Source organism: Helianthus annuus, chromosome 2, assembly GCF_002127325.2.
Source record: "Helianthus annuus cultivar XRQ/B chromosome 2, HanXRQr2.0-SUNRISE, whole genome shotgun sequence".
Taxonomy (NCBI): Eukaryota; Viridiplantae; Streptophyta; class Magnoliopsida; order Asterales; family Asteraceae; genus Helianthus; species Helianthus annuus.
In genome coordinates, this window is record NC_035434.2 from 167452113 (window position 1) to 167471228 (window position 19116).

Sequence of the window (19116 nt, forward strand, 5' to 3'; positions counted from 1 at the left end):
TTACATACCGTGGCGTTATTTAGTACACTTGGGTTAACAATATTGGAACTGAAATATATCTTAATATATTACTTATTCAACTTTCTTAAAACCAAGGTATATTTTATATATACCATAAACGTTTTATTAAAACATTGTTTTTCAAACAACTTAACTTATACAAACTCATTTTTACATGGTTATTCAGTTAACCATACATTATTCTCTTATTTATACATATCATCTGATCCTATCGTTTTTCAAATGATTTACAAGACAAAGCAAAAATACGAGGTTCATGACTAAACATTTTCTCAAACTCAAGTCATGAACTCCGTTTTCACAAAACCTATGTATCTCACAGGCATTTTTATGCTGACGTACCTATTTTTACACATGTTTCAGGTGCTGTCTTGAGATGATTGTTGATGCATGCTACATTTAGGATGGACTCGTGCCTTAGCAACTTTAAAACTTGGAAGATCATAGTTGTACTTATGTGATTGTAATAGAACAACGAGTTCATTTAATCAATAAAACAATATTTAAATTTCCATGCGTTATGAAACAATGATTCTGTTACAACACTCCCCGACGTTTCCGCCACGTTTTGTTGTTACACGTGGTCGGGGTGTGACACCACTCAACTATTCATCCTTGCAATCTTTTGCTGTTCCAAATCCTGACTCTCGATCTTTTCGATAAACTGAGAAATCGTTAACCCATCATAAACACCCGTGTTTTTCAGAATCATCAGATATGTTCCCTACTCCTTCTGTGGTAACGCATCAGCAAGTTTATCTACCCACTCTTCACGATCTTTAGTAATACTCAACATCGACACTGATCGTACAAGGTGACAGTAACGTTCAATCAGCTTCTTTGTATCCTCTCCTGGTAAGCTGCTGAACAGATCAAACTCTTTCTTTAGTAGTTCCTTTTTGCTCTTTATCATATTCTCGCTACCCTCGAATTTGACTTTAAGTGCATCCCAGATTGACTTTGCAGTTTTATCATGCTGTAGCAGAATAAATATATCTTCTTTGATCGCTTGTTGCAATAGACTGATCATCATCTTCTCGGCTTTGTACATCACCCGTTCCTGATCCGTGAACTCTAATAACTCTTTTAAAACCTGTAAATCCGTTCGAGGCAACATATATTTCTTCAGTATACATTCCCATGACCTAAGATGATTCGCCTGAACCCAGTTCTCGAATCTATCTTTCCACCCGCAATATTCTTCGATACTCATCAATTTCGGGGGTTTCTGGGTGTTCCCGTCTCATTCTCTAAATTCATGGCCTGAGCAATCGCAGCTGGAGTAGACGGTGTTGCAAATGCGTTGTAGAACTTGGTATCCATGTTTCACACCTGTATCACCTGATGTACACAAACAAACAAAACACAATCAGTTTAAAAAAAAAACACTTATCAAACCAACTGAATCAAAATGATACTTCGTGTGAACTGAATCACTCGAACTGATGAATATTCTGTGCGGACTGAAGTTTGAAAAACTGTGCGGACTGCTATGACCCAGATCAAAATCAAACGACCTTTTCCAATGACTTAACAAGCACTACAAATAAAGTGAGCAGTAGGGACTAAATTATCAGAGACTGATGTTTCAGTCTCACATATATCGTATCTGGGACTGATTTTCAGTTGCTGATAACATTGGGGACTAATGTTTACACAACACATTTTAGCGACTAATATTCAGTCGCTGATATATAGGTGCCTTATTTGAGACTAAATTTCAGTCGCAAATATATTTCCTATATAATGAAATATGGTACAAATGTATTTGAAACTATTCTTCAGTTCAAACGAACTAAACCTTTGAATAATCAAACCGTGAGCCTTGAATCTTTGACACACTGATTTATTTGGCCTTGACACACAATACAAATCTCTGTCACGTGCAAACTGACAAACCTTGATATTACTCTGATTGGGCTGCAAACTTTGATTAATGATTGAGAGACACAAGTTTTAACACATGGACCAGTGATGGGTCGGTGACTTTAAATGTATATTGAATCTGATTGGACCCATGCAATATCAATTATGGTCGACAACTGTTTGAATATTATCACATGGAATCGAACACATGCAATGGGCTGACAACTAGTAATTACCAAATGAGAATGATTGGGCCAAAATCAAAATGGGTCACATGTGCCGAGATATAAACTGTGATTGGGCCGAATATACTTAAGTCACATGGATCTGTATATTATGAATTTGTCAATTGATCCTATTGAACCTTAAAATCCACTAAACAAAAAAACTGATTGTACCGAGAATATCGATCAGACAACTATTGAAATGGCCGACATAATGATGTTCACGTGGTGTTTAATTTTGATTGAACCAACACTCAGTGTCCCATATCTCGACAACTTTCAAAGTAAAACTGATTTGGCCGTTCTTAACCAACAACTTTACTTAACCGACATGCAAACAACTTCTATATTCCAACTCACATGCACTTGATTCTTTTGATTGGACCACCCACCTCACTTAACCCGACACCAAACTTATTTTAATTTGAATTAATATCCGACAACTCTGTATATCAAATTCTCATGCAATCTCACCACAAACTTTATGACTGGGCCGAACTAACCACTAAACCGACAACTTATCAATGTGTTACAATATCATTCAGTCATTTATTTTGATCACATGCAACTAACCCACTCCCAATGAATTCACGTGATGATGCTTGATCGACAATCCAAAATCACATGCAACAGCTGATGTTCAGATAAGCGAATCTAATGATGACCGAATAAGCGGAACTACTGAACTATGTCACTAAAAGCGGACCAGATTGACCAGATGAGTGGACCTACATCTTTGGAGCGGACTTAATTGTTATTTGGAGCGGACCTTATTGTAATTTGGAGCGGACTTGCAATTTGGAGCGAACCTTAATGAAATTTGGAGCGGACCTTATTGTAATTTGGAGCAGACTTGCAATTTGGAGCGGACCTACTACTTGTTCGAAAAAGCGAAACCTATTCGGAGACTAATTTGACCCATTTTTAGTCCAAATTTCAGTGTCAAATTTTCAAGGGTTTAACTATGATCGATTACCTACAACCTGTGAAATTTTGAGCGAATTCCGACCGTTAAATCTCGTTCTGATGAAGAAAGAAGGTGTAGAAGTAAGAATTTTAGATGAAATCCAGCAAATCTCTATAGAACTCCTCCTCCTGAAGCTCTGATACCACTTGTAGGATCGTGATTCGACCCGAATGAGTCGTTCAGAGGCGTTCTTCTATGTTTCAGGTGCGGAATAACAAGAAACGTAGGTAGAAATAGCTTGTTCTTCACTTAATCTACTGTTTTATTGATTTGACAATGATTACAGCTCGATCTTCACACCGGCAGCACTTCGGTATGGAATTTGACAAAGTTACAAATGAGTTTGCTCATGTGGTATTTATAGTGTTGGTAGGTTCCCACATACGGACATGTACGAATAAGCGGACCAGGTAGGTTCCCATATACGGACATCTACGAATAAGCGGACCAGGTAGGTTCCCATATACGGACATATACGAATAAGCGGACCAGGTAGGTTCCCATATACGGACATGTACAAATAAGCGTACCTACATGTACGAATAAGCGGACCTACTCTCTAAAACACATATACTCTCCAGTTTTCTCGTAAAACGCGCCCTAATCTATACAATACAATGTATAACATGATCCAAGACGAAATCAACAGATGTAGTGCACCAACAATACATGACCTATACGACGCTATACGATACGATATCACACTTATAGGCTTATACGAGGTCAATACATAACCTATACTACGTAATACGATACGATATCACACTTATAGGCTTATACGAGGTCAATACGTGACCTATACTACACCTATACGATACGATATCACACTTACAGGCTTAGACGAGGTCAATACGTGACCTATACGATGCTATATGATACGACATCACACTTATAGGCTTATACGAAGTCAATACGTGACTTATACTACGTTATACGATACGATATCACACTTATAGGCTTATACATCGTCAATACGTGACCTATACTACACCTATACGACACGATCTCCCTTGTAGGCTTATACGAGGTCAATACGGGACCTAAACCACACCTATACGACACGATATCTCACTTATAGGCTTATATGAGGTCAATACGGGACCTAAATCACACCTATACGATACGATATCACACTTATAGGCTTATACGAGGTCAATACGTGACCTATAATACCCCTATACGATACGATATCACACTTATAGGCTTATACGAGGTCAATACGTGACCTATACGACGCTATACGATACAATATCACACTTATAGGCTTATACGAGGTCAATACGTGACCTATACTACCCCTATACGATACGATATCACACTTATAGGCTTATACGAGGTCAATACGTGACCTATACTACGTTATACGATACGATATCACACTTATAGGCTTATATGAGGTCAATACGTAACCTATACTACATCTATACGATACGATATCACACTTATAGTCTTATACGAGGTCAATATGTGACCTATACGACGCTATACGATACGATACCACACTTATAGGCTTATATGAAGTCAATATGTGACCTATACTACGTTATACGATATGATATCACACTTATAGGCTTATACGACGTCAATACGTGACCTATACTACACCTATACGACACGATATCTCACTTATAGGCTTATACGAGGTCAATACGGGACCTAAACCACACCTATACGATACGATATCATACTTATAGGCTTATACGAGGTCAATACGGGACCTAATATTTGTAGTATTTTTAATTCTTATAATTCATAATATTTGTATTATTTTTAAGAATTATAAGAATTAAAAATAATACAAATATTAGGTCCCGTATTATTCATACTCCTTTAACAAAGAACTACTCACGTCTTTATAACACATGTTAATGGATGTGAAAAGCAAAAACATGTGAATGGATGTGAAAAGCAAAGCCACTCCGTGTCCGAAAAAAAAATCACTTTTCACCCCCTTCACAATACATATATTCTTAGGTTGAAGTGGTTTGATGAAATTTAATTATTTATGGGTTACACGGCTAGCTGCAGATTATCAAATCAAATATGTTGATTGTACTTATAGGTTTCACCGATTTGAAGGTTTAGCCGTTTTCATTTTTTTTAAAACCATTAGTAAAGCTACAACAATCGGTCTCAAGTTTCAAATTGGACCGAGCTGCTAAAGCATCAAACCACAAAAATCGGACTGTCTGGATACCAAACTTATCAAACTAGCTAAGTTGGCTTGCTTTGGTTTCGATCACCTTTAACACTCCTATCTAAATTCTCAAACAGATACATACTTTTTCTTGTTATGATTGTTACAATGCATGTCTTATTAAGATGCTTTACCGTGGTGCCCTCACCGATTGCAAGTCTCTTGGAACATGCCACAACCCTACGTGACAAAAAGTTTCATAATCAAGCACTAGTGACAAAATAACTTGTGAAGTTACTCTTGTTGTATCATGGACATAACTCATAAGTGCCTGTTTGTTTACCTCTTAATCAGGCTCTTAATGATTCAGACCTCTTATTGGTTCAGCACTTAATGGTTCAGAATGTTTGTTTCACGAGCAGATGTCTGAATGGTTTAGACATTTGTCTCTGAATGGTTAAGATTTACACAGAGTCTGAATGGTTAAGACCTCTAATCTAAATTGGTCAGCCATTTGCCTCTGAATGGTTAAGCATTATATCAAGGCTGGCAATTGGGTACCTGTTAAGACACGATTAGACCTGTTTGACTGAAAAATACACCCTTTGACTTTTTTTATTTTTAAAATAATTAAAATTACAATGTTATGATCTATCATTTATTCATCTTTGTACATAAAATATAAAACTGTTTTATAAACATGAGGTAGAAAGTAGTTAAACGAGTTGTAATCATGTTTGAAACTTATGTTGTGCGCGCCGTCAGAAACCTGTTAAACCTGTTAAGACACGATTTGCCAGCCTTACATTATATAGACTCTTAATGGTTCAGACCTTTTACTGGTTCAACACTTAATGGTTCAGACCTCTTAATGGTTCAGCACTTAACCATTCAGATGTTGCCAAACAGCCCCTAAATACATTATTCGAATGTTATCCTTTTTACTATGTATATTTTAAAATCCAGATGTCTATAAAAAAAATGGGATATTGGATTTTAATAACCCCAACTTATGTACCGAACAAACAAATATGAGATCTCAATAAATTATGATAAAGAATCGAAATGAAACACGTGTTAATGAAATATTTGCATTAGCAACAAATATGTACGATCTAAAACTCAGTAAGATATCAAATTAGTTGGTTATAAATGAGTGCCTTTAAAGAAAACGGGATTTTGTCAATAAACATGGTTGAGAATGTTATTGGGAAGCTATGAAAACTAATCATGCTTGTTTTTTTATTCAACTTATCGTATTTTTATGTTTTTTAGTTGGATTTAATGTATCTTTTAATTATTTTAATGAAAGTTTAGTTAAATGCCTAATTTATTTATATTTCAAACGCTTAATTTTTTATACTTAAATGCTTTTTTTTTAAACAAACACAAAAAAGGGTCTTATATAATATTATAAATGGAATATGTGGGATAGTATTGTAGGATTGGAGGAGATCAGACCAAGGTACTGTAGATTCTTAATGGTTCAAACATTTTACTGTTTCAACACTTAATAGTTCAGATTGTTTATTTTGAGTAAATGTCTAAATGGTTTATTCATTTGCCCGTGAATGGTTAAACATTATACTAAGTCTAAATGGTTAAGACGTCTTATCTGAATTGGTCAGACATTTGTCTCTGAATAATTAAATATTATACTGGCTCTTAATGGTTTAGATATCTTACTGGCTTAGCACTTGATGATTTAGATCTATTACTAGTACAGAACTTACCTATTCAAAAATTACCAAACAGCCCTTAAGTCGTGAAACACCCCCTTACCCCTTATCAGTGGCGGATGCATGGCAAATGGAGGGTGGGCCTGTGCCCACCGTCCATCCAGCCCAACTATCAATATGTAGTTTGTATTCTTGATAATTCCTCTAGCGGGGCCCATGTTTCTTATTGGATGTGCCCACCATCCAAGAATTATAAGGTTGTACTCAATTTCTTTCTAAACGAGCATACATTTATAGGCTTTAGCTATTAGGGGCTGTTTGTGGCCTCTTAATGACCATTCAGATGTTAGCTCTTAATGGTTTAAAACATCTGAATGAATAAGAGGTAATCTCAAGTCTGAATGGTTAAGAGGTAACCTCTGAATGGTAAATCATCACATGTCATATTCTTCTACTTTATCATTGGTAAAATTCTTAATGGTTCCATTAAAAGGTAACCTCTTAATGACCATTCAGAGGCTACCAAACAGCCCCTTACTCTTCATCTCATCTCATCTTATCATTTGTTGTCGATTGAGTTTTATGGTTTTACATCTAATTGTTTTGCTTTAATTTGATGATTCTCATATACCTTTTTCAGATTTGTCATTTACAAAGTGACTATTTTTTACCCTTATATATACTTATAGTCTCATTTGTGTATGTTCTTTTATATTTGTTTTTCATCTAAGAACTTTTAACTATTTCTCAAAAAGAAAATAACAATGTTGAAATGAAATTCCCATTTAGTAATGGTACAAGACCTACAGTGGCGGAGATAGCCAAAAAAAAAAAAATTAAGGGCATCCCAATTTATATTTTGGGGGGTCCTTTGTATAAAATGGGGTTTTTTTTTTGCACTACGAAGACGGGTTGAAGGGTAGCTCGTGCTACCCCATCTAATACACTAGCTCCTCCCCTGAAGACCTATCTCCACTCCTATGCCTAAATTAAGTTGATTTGAACATATAATTGAGCGTTTTCAAAAGATGAAAACACATAGAGAACAATTGTAATCGAGGTATTTTTATATTACAATATTTCATGAACTATGTTATTTTTTCATATTCTTTTTGTTTTCGTTTGACTCATTTATATTTGACACGTATTGTGCCCATCCTAAAAAAAATCTTGTATTCGACGCTGCCACTTATAAAAGATAAATTGATGGAAAATCCATTTTATCGCGTGTATACTTATAATGTATAAAAAGCAGATGGATAGTTTAAATGAAATTATAACAATTGTTAACTTATCTAAGTAATTTTCATATTCATTTTTAAAATAGAGTAAATTTCTGTTTTCGTCCCTAAGGTTTGTCCATTTTAACTAGTTTTGTCCAAAAATCTAATTTATAACAAAACCATCCTTAAGGTTTGCATTTCTTAACGTTTTTCATCCCTAAGGTTTGCATTTCTTAACGCTTTTCATCCCTAAGGTTTGCATTTCTTAACGCTTTTCATCCTTAAGAATTAAATGAAAAAGCACCCTTAGGGATGAAAAGCATTAAGAAATGCAAACTTCAGGGTTGGATTTGTTATAAATTAGATTTTTGGACTAAACTAGTTAATATTGAAAAACCTCAGGGACGAAAATAGAAATTTACTCTTCCACTAAAAAACAACTCCTATATCAATATATTTTCACTAAAAACAAATAGTTTTCTTTCTCTTTTTCAATTAAATAATATTTTTATACCTTTTTCATTACATTTTTCTCTCTCCTTCACTCACAACCACTTTCAATATATATTAAAAAATTATAGTGGATGAACAGTGTCCCCCCAAATATACAGATGAACAGTAACATTTTCTCTCTCCTCCACTCACAACCATTTTTTATACTCTTTATATTTTAAAAACCACACACTCACAATTTAGTTCTTTGGATGTGAATGTTCTAATATCCAGCTCTATATATAGGATCTTTGAAGCTCTGAAAAGAGTTGTATAAACCAACATTGTTTTGGTTTAGGTAACCATTTGCGAAGATTGTATATCGAACGTTATCGTCGATTATAGCAACTCAAAGGACCAACCAACCCGATCTAAATCGTAAAGAGGTTTAGATAAGATCGCCCCGAAACTAATTAACAAAATATCCAAATTAAACTGTGAAAAAAAAAGGATCAAAATCTGTAAACAATTATAACTATCTTCTCCTGTACCCTACCTTCTTCTACATTATCCTTAATCAGATCTATTTGGGATTACTTTAATCTTCCTTTTTAACGGCCCCGTTTTGCTTAAGAGCTTGATCGATTGCCTTTTCGGTCCCTTCAACTTCCACCCCCACAAACTCCACATCTTCTTCAAACAAAGCTGCCGCACCGTTTGACTTTTGACTCCGCTCAGTTGACCCGGACCCTGAGTCACTTGACAATGTCCCATTGGTTAACGACTCGCCTTCTGTAATAGGACTGATAGACATTGTAGGAGCTATTTCGTAATTTTCACTGTCGTCTGTATTGAATCTATCTTGACCGAAAGGATTTGGATTAGAATCAGAAGTTGTACCGTTTGGTACCGATTCATCTTCTCCAACCATCACCTCATCGTCGCTACTGTCATTACCAGTACCAGTACCATTACCAGTACCCGTACCGGTACCGCCATTGGATGAAGTGGCGTTTATAGGTGCATCGTCCTCGCCCACATTGTCATTTTGAAAAGCGAACCAATTCGAATTTGTAAATAAACTGTTTGCATCAAGAAAAATAAAAAGTCAGCCACAACTTCCATCAGTCAAATTTTAGTCAAACTACATACCTGCCTTGATCATCACCTAAACCAAGTGATGATACAACCACTTCGGCAGACTCATCGTCAAAGTAAACCTCCTGCTTCCGATATTATGTATTATGTTAAAAATAAATAAAAGAGTAAACTTCCGTTTTGCTCCCTGTGGTTTGGTCACTTTAACGGTTTTGCCCCAAACCTTTGAAAACAGCCATTTTTACTCCTTGATCTGTGAAGCCCTTCATGATTTTACTCCCCGCCCCTAAACGTCATCCATTTTAAACGTTAGGATTTAAAAGGTAATTCATTAATAAGGGTCGGGAAAAGACATAATTGCCCATCAGGTGTTTTGCACGTGACAGGCTTTAACGTTTAAAATGGATGACGTTTAGGGCGGGGAGTAAAATCATGAAGGGCTTCATAGATCAGGGAGTAAAATGGCTATTTTTAAAGGTTTGGGGCAAAACCGTTAAAGTGACTAAACCACAGGGAGCAAAACGGAAGTTTACTCTAAATAAAAAAATAATAACAATTATGTTAATTAATAAAGATATATTACCTCATCATCACGATCGAGATTCTCATTTCCCTGAAACAAGGTTTAAACATTACCACAAATACATCATTATAATCAAGCAAATATATATATATAAAGGGTTTAATGCATATACCTCATCATTGTCATAAATGCTGTACCGAAATGCTTGACTAAGATTATTTGCTAAAGCGGCAACATCATAATCGGTGTCATGAATATCATCCTCATCACTATCCCTATTTCTATCGTGTAACGCGCTTGGCCGACTGAAAGAAATAAAAATATTAAATTAATGAATTATCAAAACCAAACTTCATCAATTCTTATAAGATGATTAAAACGTACCCACAAGCCCACCGATACACGTTTTCAACAATGTTGCGTTCTTGTAGAACAGTAGTCTGCCACTCATTCCATTCGCTACTTTCCTAATAACAATACAAGTTTTCAAATAAGGATTTGCGTAAAAAATAATGAGTTATTTACTGTTTTCGTCCCGTGGTTTGTCAAAAATCACTATTTCAGTCCATTAGTTTAAAATTTGCGATTTCAGTCCCTGTGGTTTCACTTTCGTAACAATTTCAGTCCACCTCGTAACCATTTCAGTCCCTGTACTAACAAGTAAATGGATTGAAACGGTTATGAAAGTGAAACCACAGGGACTGAAATGGTTACGAAAGTGAAACCACAGGGACTGAAATCGCAATTTTTAAACTAATGGACTGAAATAGTGATTTTTGACAAACCACAGGGACAAAAACAGTAATTAACTCCAGAATAAAAGGATTGAAATGGTTACGAAAGTGAAACCACGGGGACTGAAATCGCAATTTTTAAACTAATAGACTAAAATAGTGATTTTTGACAAACCACAGGGACGAAAGCAGTAATTAACTCAAAAATAATTAAAAAAATTTAAGTACAACACCTGAATATGCGTCTGAATGCAGATATCATTATTTCCCAACTGTATGATTTTATTGGCGATACGTGTCACATGACCAAGATTTCCAACCCGCGGTGCATTTCTTCCGGTAGCAGCCAGTGTCGGCTGTATTATTAAAAGAAATCTTTAGAAAAATCAAACTCGTTTCGATTTTAAAGATCGTGTGTGAATTGCCCAATGCAGTTAATATCGGTGAGATATCGGTTATATCGGTAATCGGTCATATCGGTCCCCTAGTAAAATATCGGTGTCAAATATCGGTCAGAATATCGGTACTGATATTATCGGTGATATTGACCGATATAACCGATATCTCACCGATATTTGACCGATATAACCGATATCACCGATATATCACTGAATTATTATTGTTAAATTGCTATATATGTGAATTTTGCATTATATTAAAATTACCGATATCCCACCGATATCTCACCGAGATAACCTATATCTCAAATTTCGGTCCTTGACCGATATCCGATATTTTACCGCATTAACTGCATAGGAATTACCTGATCAATTTCACCGGAAAGGATGGGACTTTTATCCGTTTGTAGAATCTTTTTCACGAGACCGCATTCTTGAAATAGGTGATCGATGATAATATTGTTTTTGCTTTCTAAGATAGAAACTATTATGCTCTCAACATGATGATGCAAAGCGTTATTATACGGGTACCTATAGAAAATAATAACAATACGACTTAAGTACGACCTCGAGTTAAAATTAGCTACGCAATCGATCGTTATTATAAGTGGTAAATTACTCAAAGAAAAGATCAAGAACTCTTTGAATAGTTCCGGAGCTAATCAACTCCTGTTCGGCAATTTCATTCCCGGTCTTCAATAAAACCGCAATGAACTCGACAATCTGTAATAAGAAGATACATCAAAAGTCGAGAAAACTAAAATTTCGTTCATTATTGTTATAATGTTATATTTTTTATTTTTATTTTTACTAACCTTTAAACGATGCTTCCCTAGAGGAGGCTTTAACTGGCCATACGTAGTTGGCAAGACTTTCTCGTCAAGTGAGACGTTTAGTAAGATTAACAGGTCACCTAAAACATGATTTAAAATATTAAAAAGAGGGGAAATAAGATTAAAAAAAATTGGCAAATTGGATTTAAATAATCCCAACTTTCTCAATTTGGCCGATAATAATCCCAACTTAGTTATTGGCCGATAATAATCCGAACTGGTCCACTTTTGGCCGATAATAGTCTGCGTTAAATATAGCTTAACGGAGTTAAGTTTTTTCCGAATTACAAACCGATGTTTTAGGGCTTTTGATTAGAACGAGGATACGAGTTGATTGAGGTAAAATTTAACTCGAAATACTGCCCCAAACGACGAAAATGGTGCTTCAATTTGGGTGTTTAAACTTCCAATTAACAAAAATCAAGACGTTTGAAGCACCGTTTCGAGGTAAGTTTTACATAAATCGACTCGTATCCTCGTTCTGATCAAAATCCATATAACATCGGTTTGTAATTCGGAAAAAAGCTTAACTCCGTTAAGCTATTTTTAACGGCAGACAATTATCGGCCAAAAGTGGAACAGTTCGCATTATTATCGGCCAATAACTGAGTTGGGATTATTATCGGCCAAATTGAGAAAGTTGGGATTATTTAAATCCAATTTGCCTAAAAAATTTAACAATACAAATGAACATAGATGACCAAACATAAGCGGACATAAAGAAGTTTTTTTTATAAATTATTGATTAATGATTAATTACGATAAGTTCTATTGGAAAGCACGTTTTTTATTACTGGAAAGCCCAGTTATCAATTAGCTATAAGTATATAAGTAGTTAGAAAAACCTCTTTTATGTTTTATATTTGCATAAATACAATTCCATATGTATTTGTTAAAATAAAAATTAACATAAACGAACAAACATAAATGAATGAACAACACGTGTGTTCATGTTCGTTCATTTAATTAAACGAACAAATAAATTTGTTCATGTTCGTTCGTTTAAATAAACGAACTTCCCGCCAAACAAGTTCATGAACGTTCGGTTCGTTTACAGGCCTAATTGAGAGCATATGTACAAAACTCACCGAGTTTGGGCAGCATTGCACCTACAGTCTCTTGGTTGACTTGCACGGTTGACTCGTAATAGTGTTGACCACGGAAAGAATGAAATAAAAATGAAGGTGGTGATCTGTTTGGATCCAATAAAGATATACACACAGACAATGAGTGAACAAGTCCCGATTTTGAATGTGAATCTTCCAATGCGTGACCAAATATCCTTGCAACAAAACTGGTTATAGAAAAAAAAAATTATATAGTTAAAATCTATAGAACAAAAAAAAAAAAAAAACAAACGTCTGATACTCAAAACGCAAAAAGACCTTGAACTAGAAAGTTTAGAAGCAAGAGGAGACGGTGCACTTCGTGTTATTGTGCATAACGTTTCTGCTGCATTGGCGTGTACTTCCGAAGGGTTCTGTGACGATGAAACGAAAAGTTGAATAAATAATAAAAGTGTATGTAAAGAAAATGGAAAAAAAAGAGTAAAATGCCATTTTAGTCCCCCGCTAGTTTTGCGACTTTCGTCCAAAGGTTTGTTTTTCCGCATCTGGATCCAAAAGGTTTGAAATCTTGCCTTTATCCGGCCCCTTAACTCCATCCATTTTTCTTGCTAAGTCAGGGGTATTTCTGTCTTTTTTTTTTGCTAACATAAAGAGCAATTTGGTCTTTTCAAGGGTATTCAGTCTTTTTACATAAAGTGAAAAAGACCGAATTGCTCTTTATGTTAGCAAAAAAAAAGACAGAAATACCCCTGACTTAGCAGAGAAAAATGGATGGAGTTGAGAGGCCTGATAAAAATGGCAAGATTTCAAACCTTATGGGATCCAGATGCGGAAAAACAAACCTTTGGACGAAAGTCGCAAAACTGGCCAAACTTCAAGGACCAAATGGAATTTTACTCAAGAAAAAAATACTTACAGAAGGACTTAATTTATCCACTATCATCTCCAACAAATTACTATCGGCCAACCACTGCATGACATCTGTAGAATTCGGATAAATATGGTCATCGGCTCCAACAAGTCTAACCAACACCTGTATGCAAAAAGATTGGAAAAACCTATAATTCAATGTACCGTAAAGTACAATAATTTCGTACTAAGTACCGACCTCCATGATTGATGTAATCCCTATTAAATCAACCAGTTGTTGGAAAACATATTGATGGGCCTGTAGAAACGTAAAATTATAAAATAAGTATTCTTTTGATAGACATTAAAAGTTAATGTCCGATGACATTTAAGTCGAACAATACTTGTTAAAATATTAAGAGTAAAATGCCATTTTCGTCCCTGAGGTTTGGCTAGTTTTGCGACTTTCGTCCAAAGGTTCGTTTTTCCGCATCTGGATCCAAAAGGTTTGAAATCTTGCAATTTTCATCCGATCATTAACTCCATCCATTTTTCTCAGTTAAGGCAGGGGTATTTTTGTCTTTTTTTGTTACCTTTATTGCCCTTTTAAGTTAACAAAAAAAGATGAAAATACCCCTGGCTAATGGATGGAGTTAACGAGCCGGATGAAAATGGCAAGATTTCAAACCTTTTGGATCCAACTGCAGAAAAACAAACCTTTGGAAGCAAGTCGCGGAACTGGCCGAACCTCAGGGACGAAAATGGCATTTTACTCATATCTTATAAATGTTTAAATATGAAAACGTGCAACTGAATCAAAAAGACTGTACTTACTTGCACATAATTCATAAGTGGGATCGTCTTCCGCATCATGAGACATATCACAACCTACATGACACAAATCAACTTTCTTATATATATATATATATATATATAGGGTAAGGTTCATGCGAGAACCACCTTTATTGCGAGAACCGCGAGAACCAATGTGAACACAACCTAAAATAGCTAAAAAAACCTAAAAAAAACCCTAAAAAAACCTAACCCCCACACCCCCCCCCCAAAAAAAAAAAAACCTAACCCCCCCCCCCCCTAAAAAAACCTAACCCCCCCCCAAGCTAAATGCTAAATGCTAAAAACTAAAACCCTCAAAAAACCTAAAAAAAAACCTAACCCTCCCCCCCACCCCCCCCCCCCAAAAAAAAATCCTAAACCCCCCTCCCCCACCCCCCAAGCTAAAATGCTAAAAACTAAACCCCCAAAAAACCTAAAAATCTAAAAAAAAAACTAAAAAAATAAAAAAAAAATCTAAATTTTTTTTAATATTTTTTATGTTAAAATCGCTACTTTTAGTAGCAAAAACAAAAATTTAATAATTTTTATGTTAAAATCGCTACTTTATAAAAAATATTAAAAAAAAAATTGTGTGTTTTTTAGCTATTTTTAGGCATTTTTGGTTGTATTCACATTGGTTCTCGCGGTTCTCGCAATAAAAGGTGGTTTCTAACGGATCTTTGTCCTATATATATATATATATATATATATATATATATATGTATATATATGTATATATACACACACACATATAAAATGTTGCCAAAAAATAAGGCAGTAAAGGAGTGATACGTAAGTATATACCTTACTAAAGTACCCTGCGAGCGACGCACTATGCGGGCGCGTTGGTTCCAAGAAGGAGAAAAGCAAATCTATGAGCTGCAATTTTGAGCAGAAAGAAAATGGTAACGTGAACTTAAACGTTAAATAAACGTGATAACAAATACCGTATTAATTCCATGATGTACGAGACTTAATATCAGTGGGACCCACCTCCTCTTCCTCGACTAATGTTTTGAGAATTACATCGACTTCACATGTAAAGATCTCACAAGACATGAAAGGAAACCTAAAGCACAAACAAACGTTAATAAAAACGGTATGCAACGTGAAATAACATCCAAAATATCCAAAAGAGTAAAGTACACGAATGGTCCCTGTGGTTTACCAAAATTTCGGATTTGGTCCCTAGCTTTGCAAAAGTACACGGATGGTCCATGTGGTTTGCACTTTGTAACGTATTTAGTCCCCAGCCAACAAATTTAAATGTGTTAGCATGTCCAAGTTAGGGACTAAATGCGTTACAAAGTGAAAACCACAAGGACCATCCATGTATTTTTGGAAAAAGTTGGGGACTAAATGCGTTACAAAATGCAAACCACAAGGACCATCTGTGTACTTTTAGAAAGCTAGGGACCAAATCCAAAATTTTGATAAACCACAAGGACCATCCGTGTACTTTCCTCTATCCAAAACATAAAATATTCTATATGTGTGAAATAACAAATAATGATTAATGACCTACTTGAATTTACGTTCGCTGTCAGCATCCTCCGGAGACTCCTCTATGATATACCGTAATAGCTTTTCGACTTGAGTTTTATCCTTTAAGCTGGAGAAATAAGCATGCGTATTAGTTGAAGATTGTGAACATCCGTACGGGAAGTATTAAATTTTCTAGAAGGTTCTAAGTTTCAAGTAAAGGATAGAGTTATTACAAATTAATAAGGCGGCTGTTTAACGCTTTGCATTCTTGGATTATATCTTCTTCTTCCAAAAGCTCTTCCAATGTGAAATTTTCCTTGTCCAAGGTAGACTCGATCTAAAACACGTTGAATATCGTAATAATTAACAAACAACCAAATGCAAAAATATATACGATATGTCAATGACAAAATCATTGTTTTTCTGTAACATGTGACTGGTGAATCAATACCCTGTTACCCTTATTACGTCGACAAGTTAAACCGAGTGATGACGCTCTTATTTGGTCTAAAAAGATTAACAAACAAATCAAGTGACAAGGTACTAAGACCATGCGTAGTCGTTTGTCGAATAATGCCCCCACCCTGGGGCGTTTTCTGCCATGTGGCAGTCCAGTCAGCATGGGGGCATTATTGGACGTTTTTGCAAAAGTGGCGTAGTGGGAATAATGCCCAATAACGCCCCTTCCATTAATTACACAATTATTTTTTTTAAATTAAATAATGCCACAATGCCCCATTCGTCAGTCAACCATTGCCACAAGCCCCATTGGTCAGTCAACCATTGCCACAAGCCCCTTCAGCGTGTTTCAAAAAACGCCTTGGGCCTTTTTTTGTCGAATATCGCCCCAAAACGCCGGGGTGTAGTGGCATGGGGGCGTGATTCGGCGTTTTGTTCCAAAATTTTTTATAAAACACGCCCCATTACGGGCGGTCTAACATTCAGTTACAATATGCATTTGCCATGAATCACATTATCACATACTTTCCATATTTGACCCAAAAAAATGCAAGTTTTAGTTTTTTAGCTTCCATCTATGAGATATCGGTAATTATAATATCATGTAGTATATGTATAGCAATTTAATGCTAACAATTTAGCATACTCTCCTACCTCTAACAAATTAATCTTTTGCAACTTGCAAAACACTAACAATTTTAGCAAGTAGGAACTCACTAAGACTTAAAACACTAATAGCAGCAATAAAAAGAAAGATGAATGGTAGAAGTCGTAGTTGTTAAAAGCCATCGCCTCTTGCGCCTAGGCCCATTTTCCAGGCGAGGCGCGGCAATTGCGCTTTAGTCCTCGAGGTGATGGTTCGGTCGCAGATTCCTGCGAGATTCCCAAATTCCGGAGAGTTGGCGGTCAGATTCTCTAAATTCCGTCAAGATTCCAACTAGAGTTCTACTTCTCTACACTAATTTACTAATATTTTACAACTTTTGCTACTAACAAGATAATATTAAACGTTATATAATAGCTTTTGTTTATTGTATTTGAAAAATAAATAATATTATTTTTCTCCCACATAATATATTTTTAACTTTTTATCATTGTGCGCTTGTTTTCACAGGCCCTCGCTTTTTCGGCGCCTTGCGCTTAGGCCCAAGGCGAGACCTATGCGCCTTGAGTGCGCCTCGGGCCTTTGATAACTATAGGTAGAACTAAGAAGAAAGGTACTCATATCGGGAAAATCGATGATATATCAATCAAATATCGGTCAAATATCAGTCAATATCGCCGATAATATCAGTACCGACATTTTGCACCGATATCTCACAAAAAAACACCTCAACGCAACTCGCGCTTTTTAAACCCTAATAACATATCTACAATTAAAAACACTTCATATCTATATATCTTATAAAAAAAGCTAACAAATAAATTAAGCACCCTATTAAAAAAAAAAAAAAAAAAAAAAAAAAAAAAAAAAAAAACCTATCTGCTCAAAAATATTATAAATGATTAACCAAGTAATCAATACAATTCCCCTAAACTTTTTATAACAGAAGCAACCATTATATATATACAAGCCCTAATTATATCTAACATCAAAATAAACCATAATAATTATAATAATTTATAAACCCTGTTATTATAACTAAACTAAACTAAAGCTGTGGACTAATGGAAACAACAATGCAGATTAATCAGAAAACAAATATCCAAAAAGAAAAAAAAAAGTGAAAATAAAATGAGAATATTTATGATATCTTACAGGTGAAGGAGAAGAAGAATAAGAGAGATTATTGAGCTTCCAAAACATGATGAAGGAGATTGGGGCCTTTTGAAAATTTGGAGCGAAAGGAAACAAAACCCTAATTTTTTGATTTCTAGAGAGAGAGAGAAACAGAATGTAAATATCGATGGATTTGAGCGAGAGAGAGAGAGATGGGTACTGTTTCAGGCTGTTTGATTGAGAAACGGGTCGGGTCGGATCGAAAGCAGATCCGGGTTTTAGGTATCAACCCGGTAAATGTGTACTATGCCAGGTGTCCATTAAAAAAAATTGTTCAAAAGTTAGGGTATACGGTAGGGGTGCAAACGAGCCAAGCGGCTCTCGAGATTGACTCGAGAAAAAGCTCGAAACGAGCCAAGCCTTATCGAGCCCGAGCTGAGCTTGAGCCTTAAAACAAAGCTCGTTTGTTTATCGAGCCTGAGCTCGAGCCTGACATGTGAAGCTCGTTAGGCTCGTCGAGCCTTAGTGTAAACGAGCCGAGTCGAGCCGAGCTTATTTAAACTTGTT

General features: G+C 35.5%; 1 protein-coding gene across 3 annotated transcripts; it reads right to left on the reverse strand.

Moving 5' to 3' along the window:
* Positions 1 to 8981: 8981 nt before the first annotated feature.
* Positions 8982 to 18753, reverse strand: LOC110927069 (serine/threonine-protein phosphatase 6 regulatory subunit 3). 3 transcript variants are annotated; one of them, XM_035985500.1, is made up of 20 exons: positions 18589 to 18742; positions 16604 to 16707; positions 16411 to 16497; positions 15879 to 15954; positions 15690 to 15764; positions 14886 to 14939; positions 14311 to 14370; positions 14119 to 14235; positions 13521 to 13615; positions 13224 to 13429; positions 12118 to 12215; positions 11922 to 12025; positions 11668 to 11833; positions 11138 to 11260; positions 10555 to 10637; positions 10343 to 10475; positions 10231 to 10260; positions 9702 to 9772; positions 9372 to 9631; positions 8982 to 9341 (listed from the first exon to the last, which is right to left on the reverse strand). In XM_035985500.1, the coding sequence occupies exons 1-20, from the start codon at positions 18634 to 18636 to the stop codon at positions 9148 to 9150; spliced, it is 2184 nt and encodes a 727-aa protein (XP_035841393.1). In that variant the 5' UTR covers positions 18637 to 18742; the 3' UTR covers positions 8982 to 9147. The 3 variants fall into 3 exon arrangements, with proteins under 3 accessions (XP_035841393.1, XP_022026354.1, XP_022026353.1); XM_022170661.2 differs by having other exon boundaries at positions 9020 to 9631; positions 18589 to 18753; XM_022170662.2 differs by lacking the exons at positions 16411 to 16497; positions 16604 to 16707; positions 18589 to 18742 and having other exon boundaries at positions 8982 to 9631; positions 15833 to 15925.
* Positions 18754 to 19116: the final 363 nt, after the last annotated feature.

What these genes read in the sequence shown, in the direction of transcription:
- LOC110927069 (XM_022170661.2), bottom strand. Translation starts at nt 18,636, where the DNA reads ATGTTTTGGAAGCTCAATAATCTCTCTTATTCTTCTTCTCCTTCACCT. An exon ending in ATTCTTCTTCTCCTTCACCT is followed by an intron (nt 16,708 to 18,588) that starts GTAAGATATCAT and finishes AACGTGTTTTAG; the next exon opens with ATCGAGTCTACCTTGGACAA. An exon ending in ATCTCGATCGTGATGATGAG is followed by an intron (nt 9,773 to 10,230) that starts GTAATATATCTT and finishes TATCGGAAGCAG; the next exon opens with GAGGTTTACTTTGACGATGA.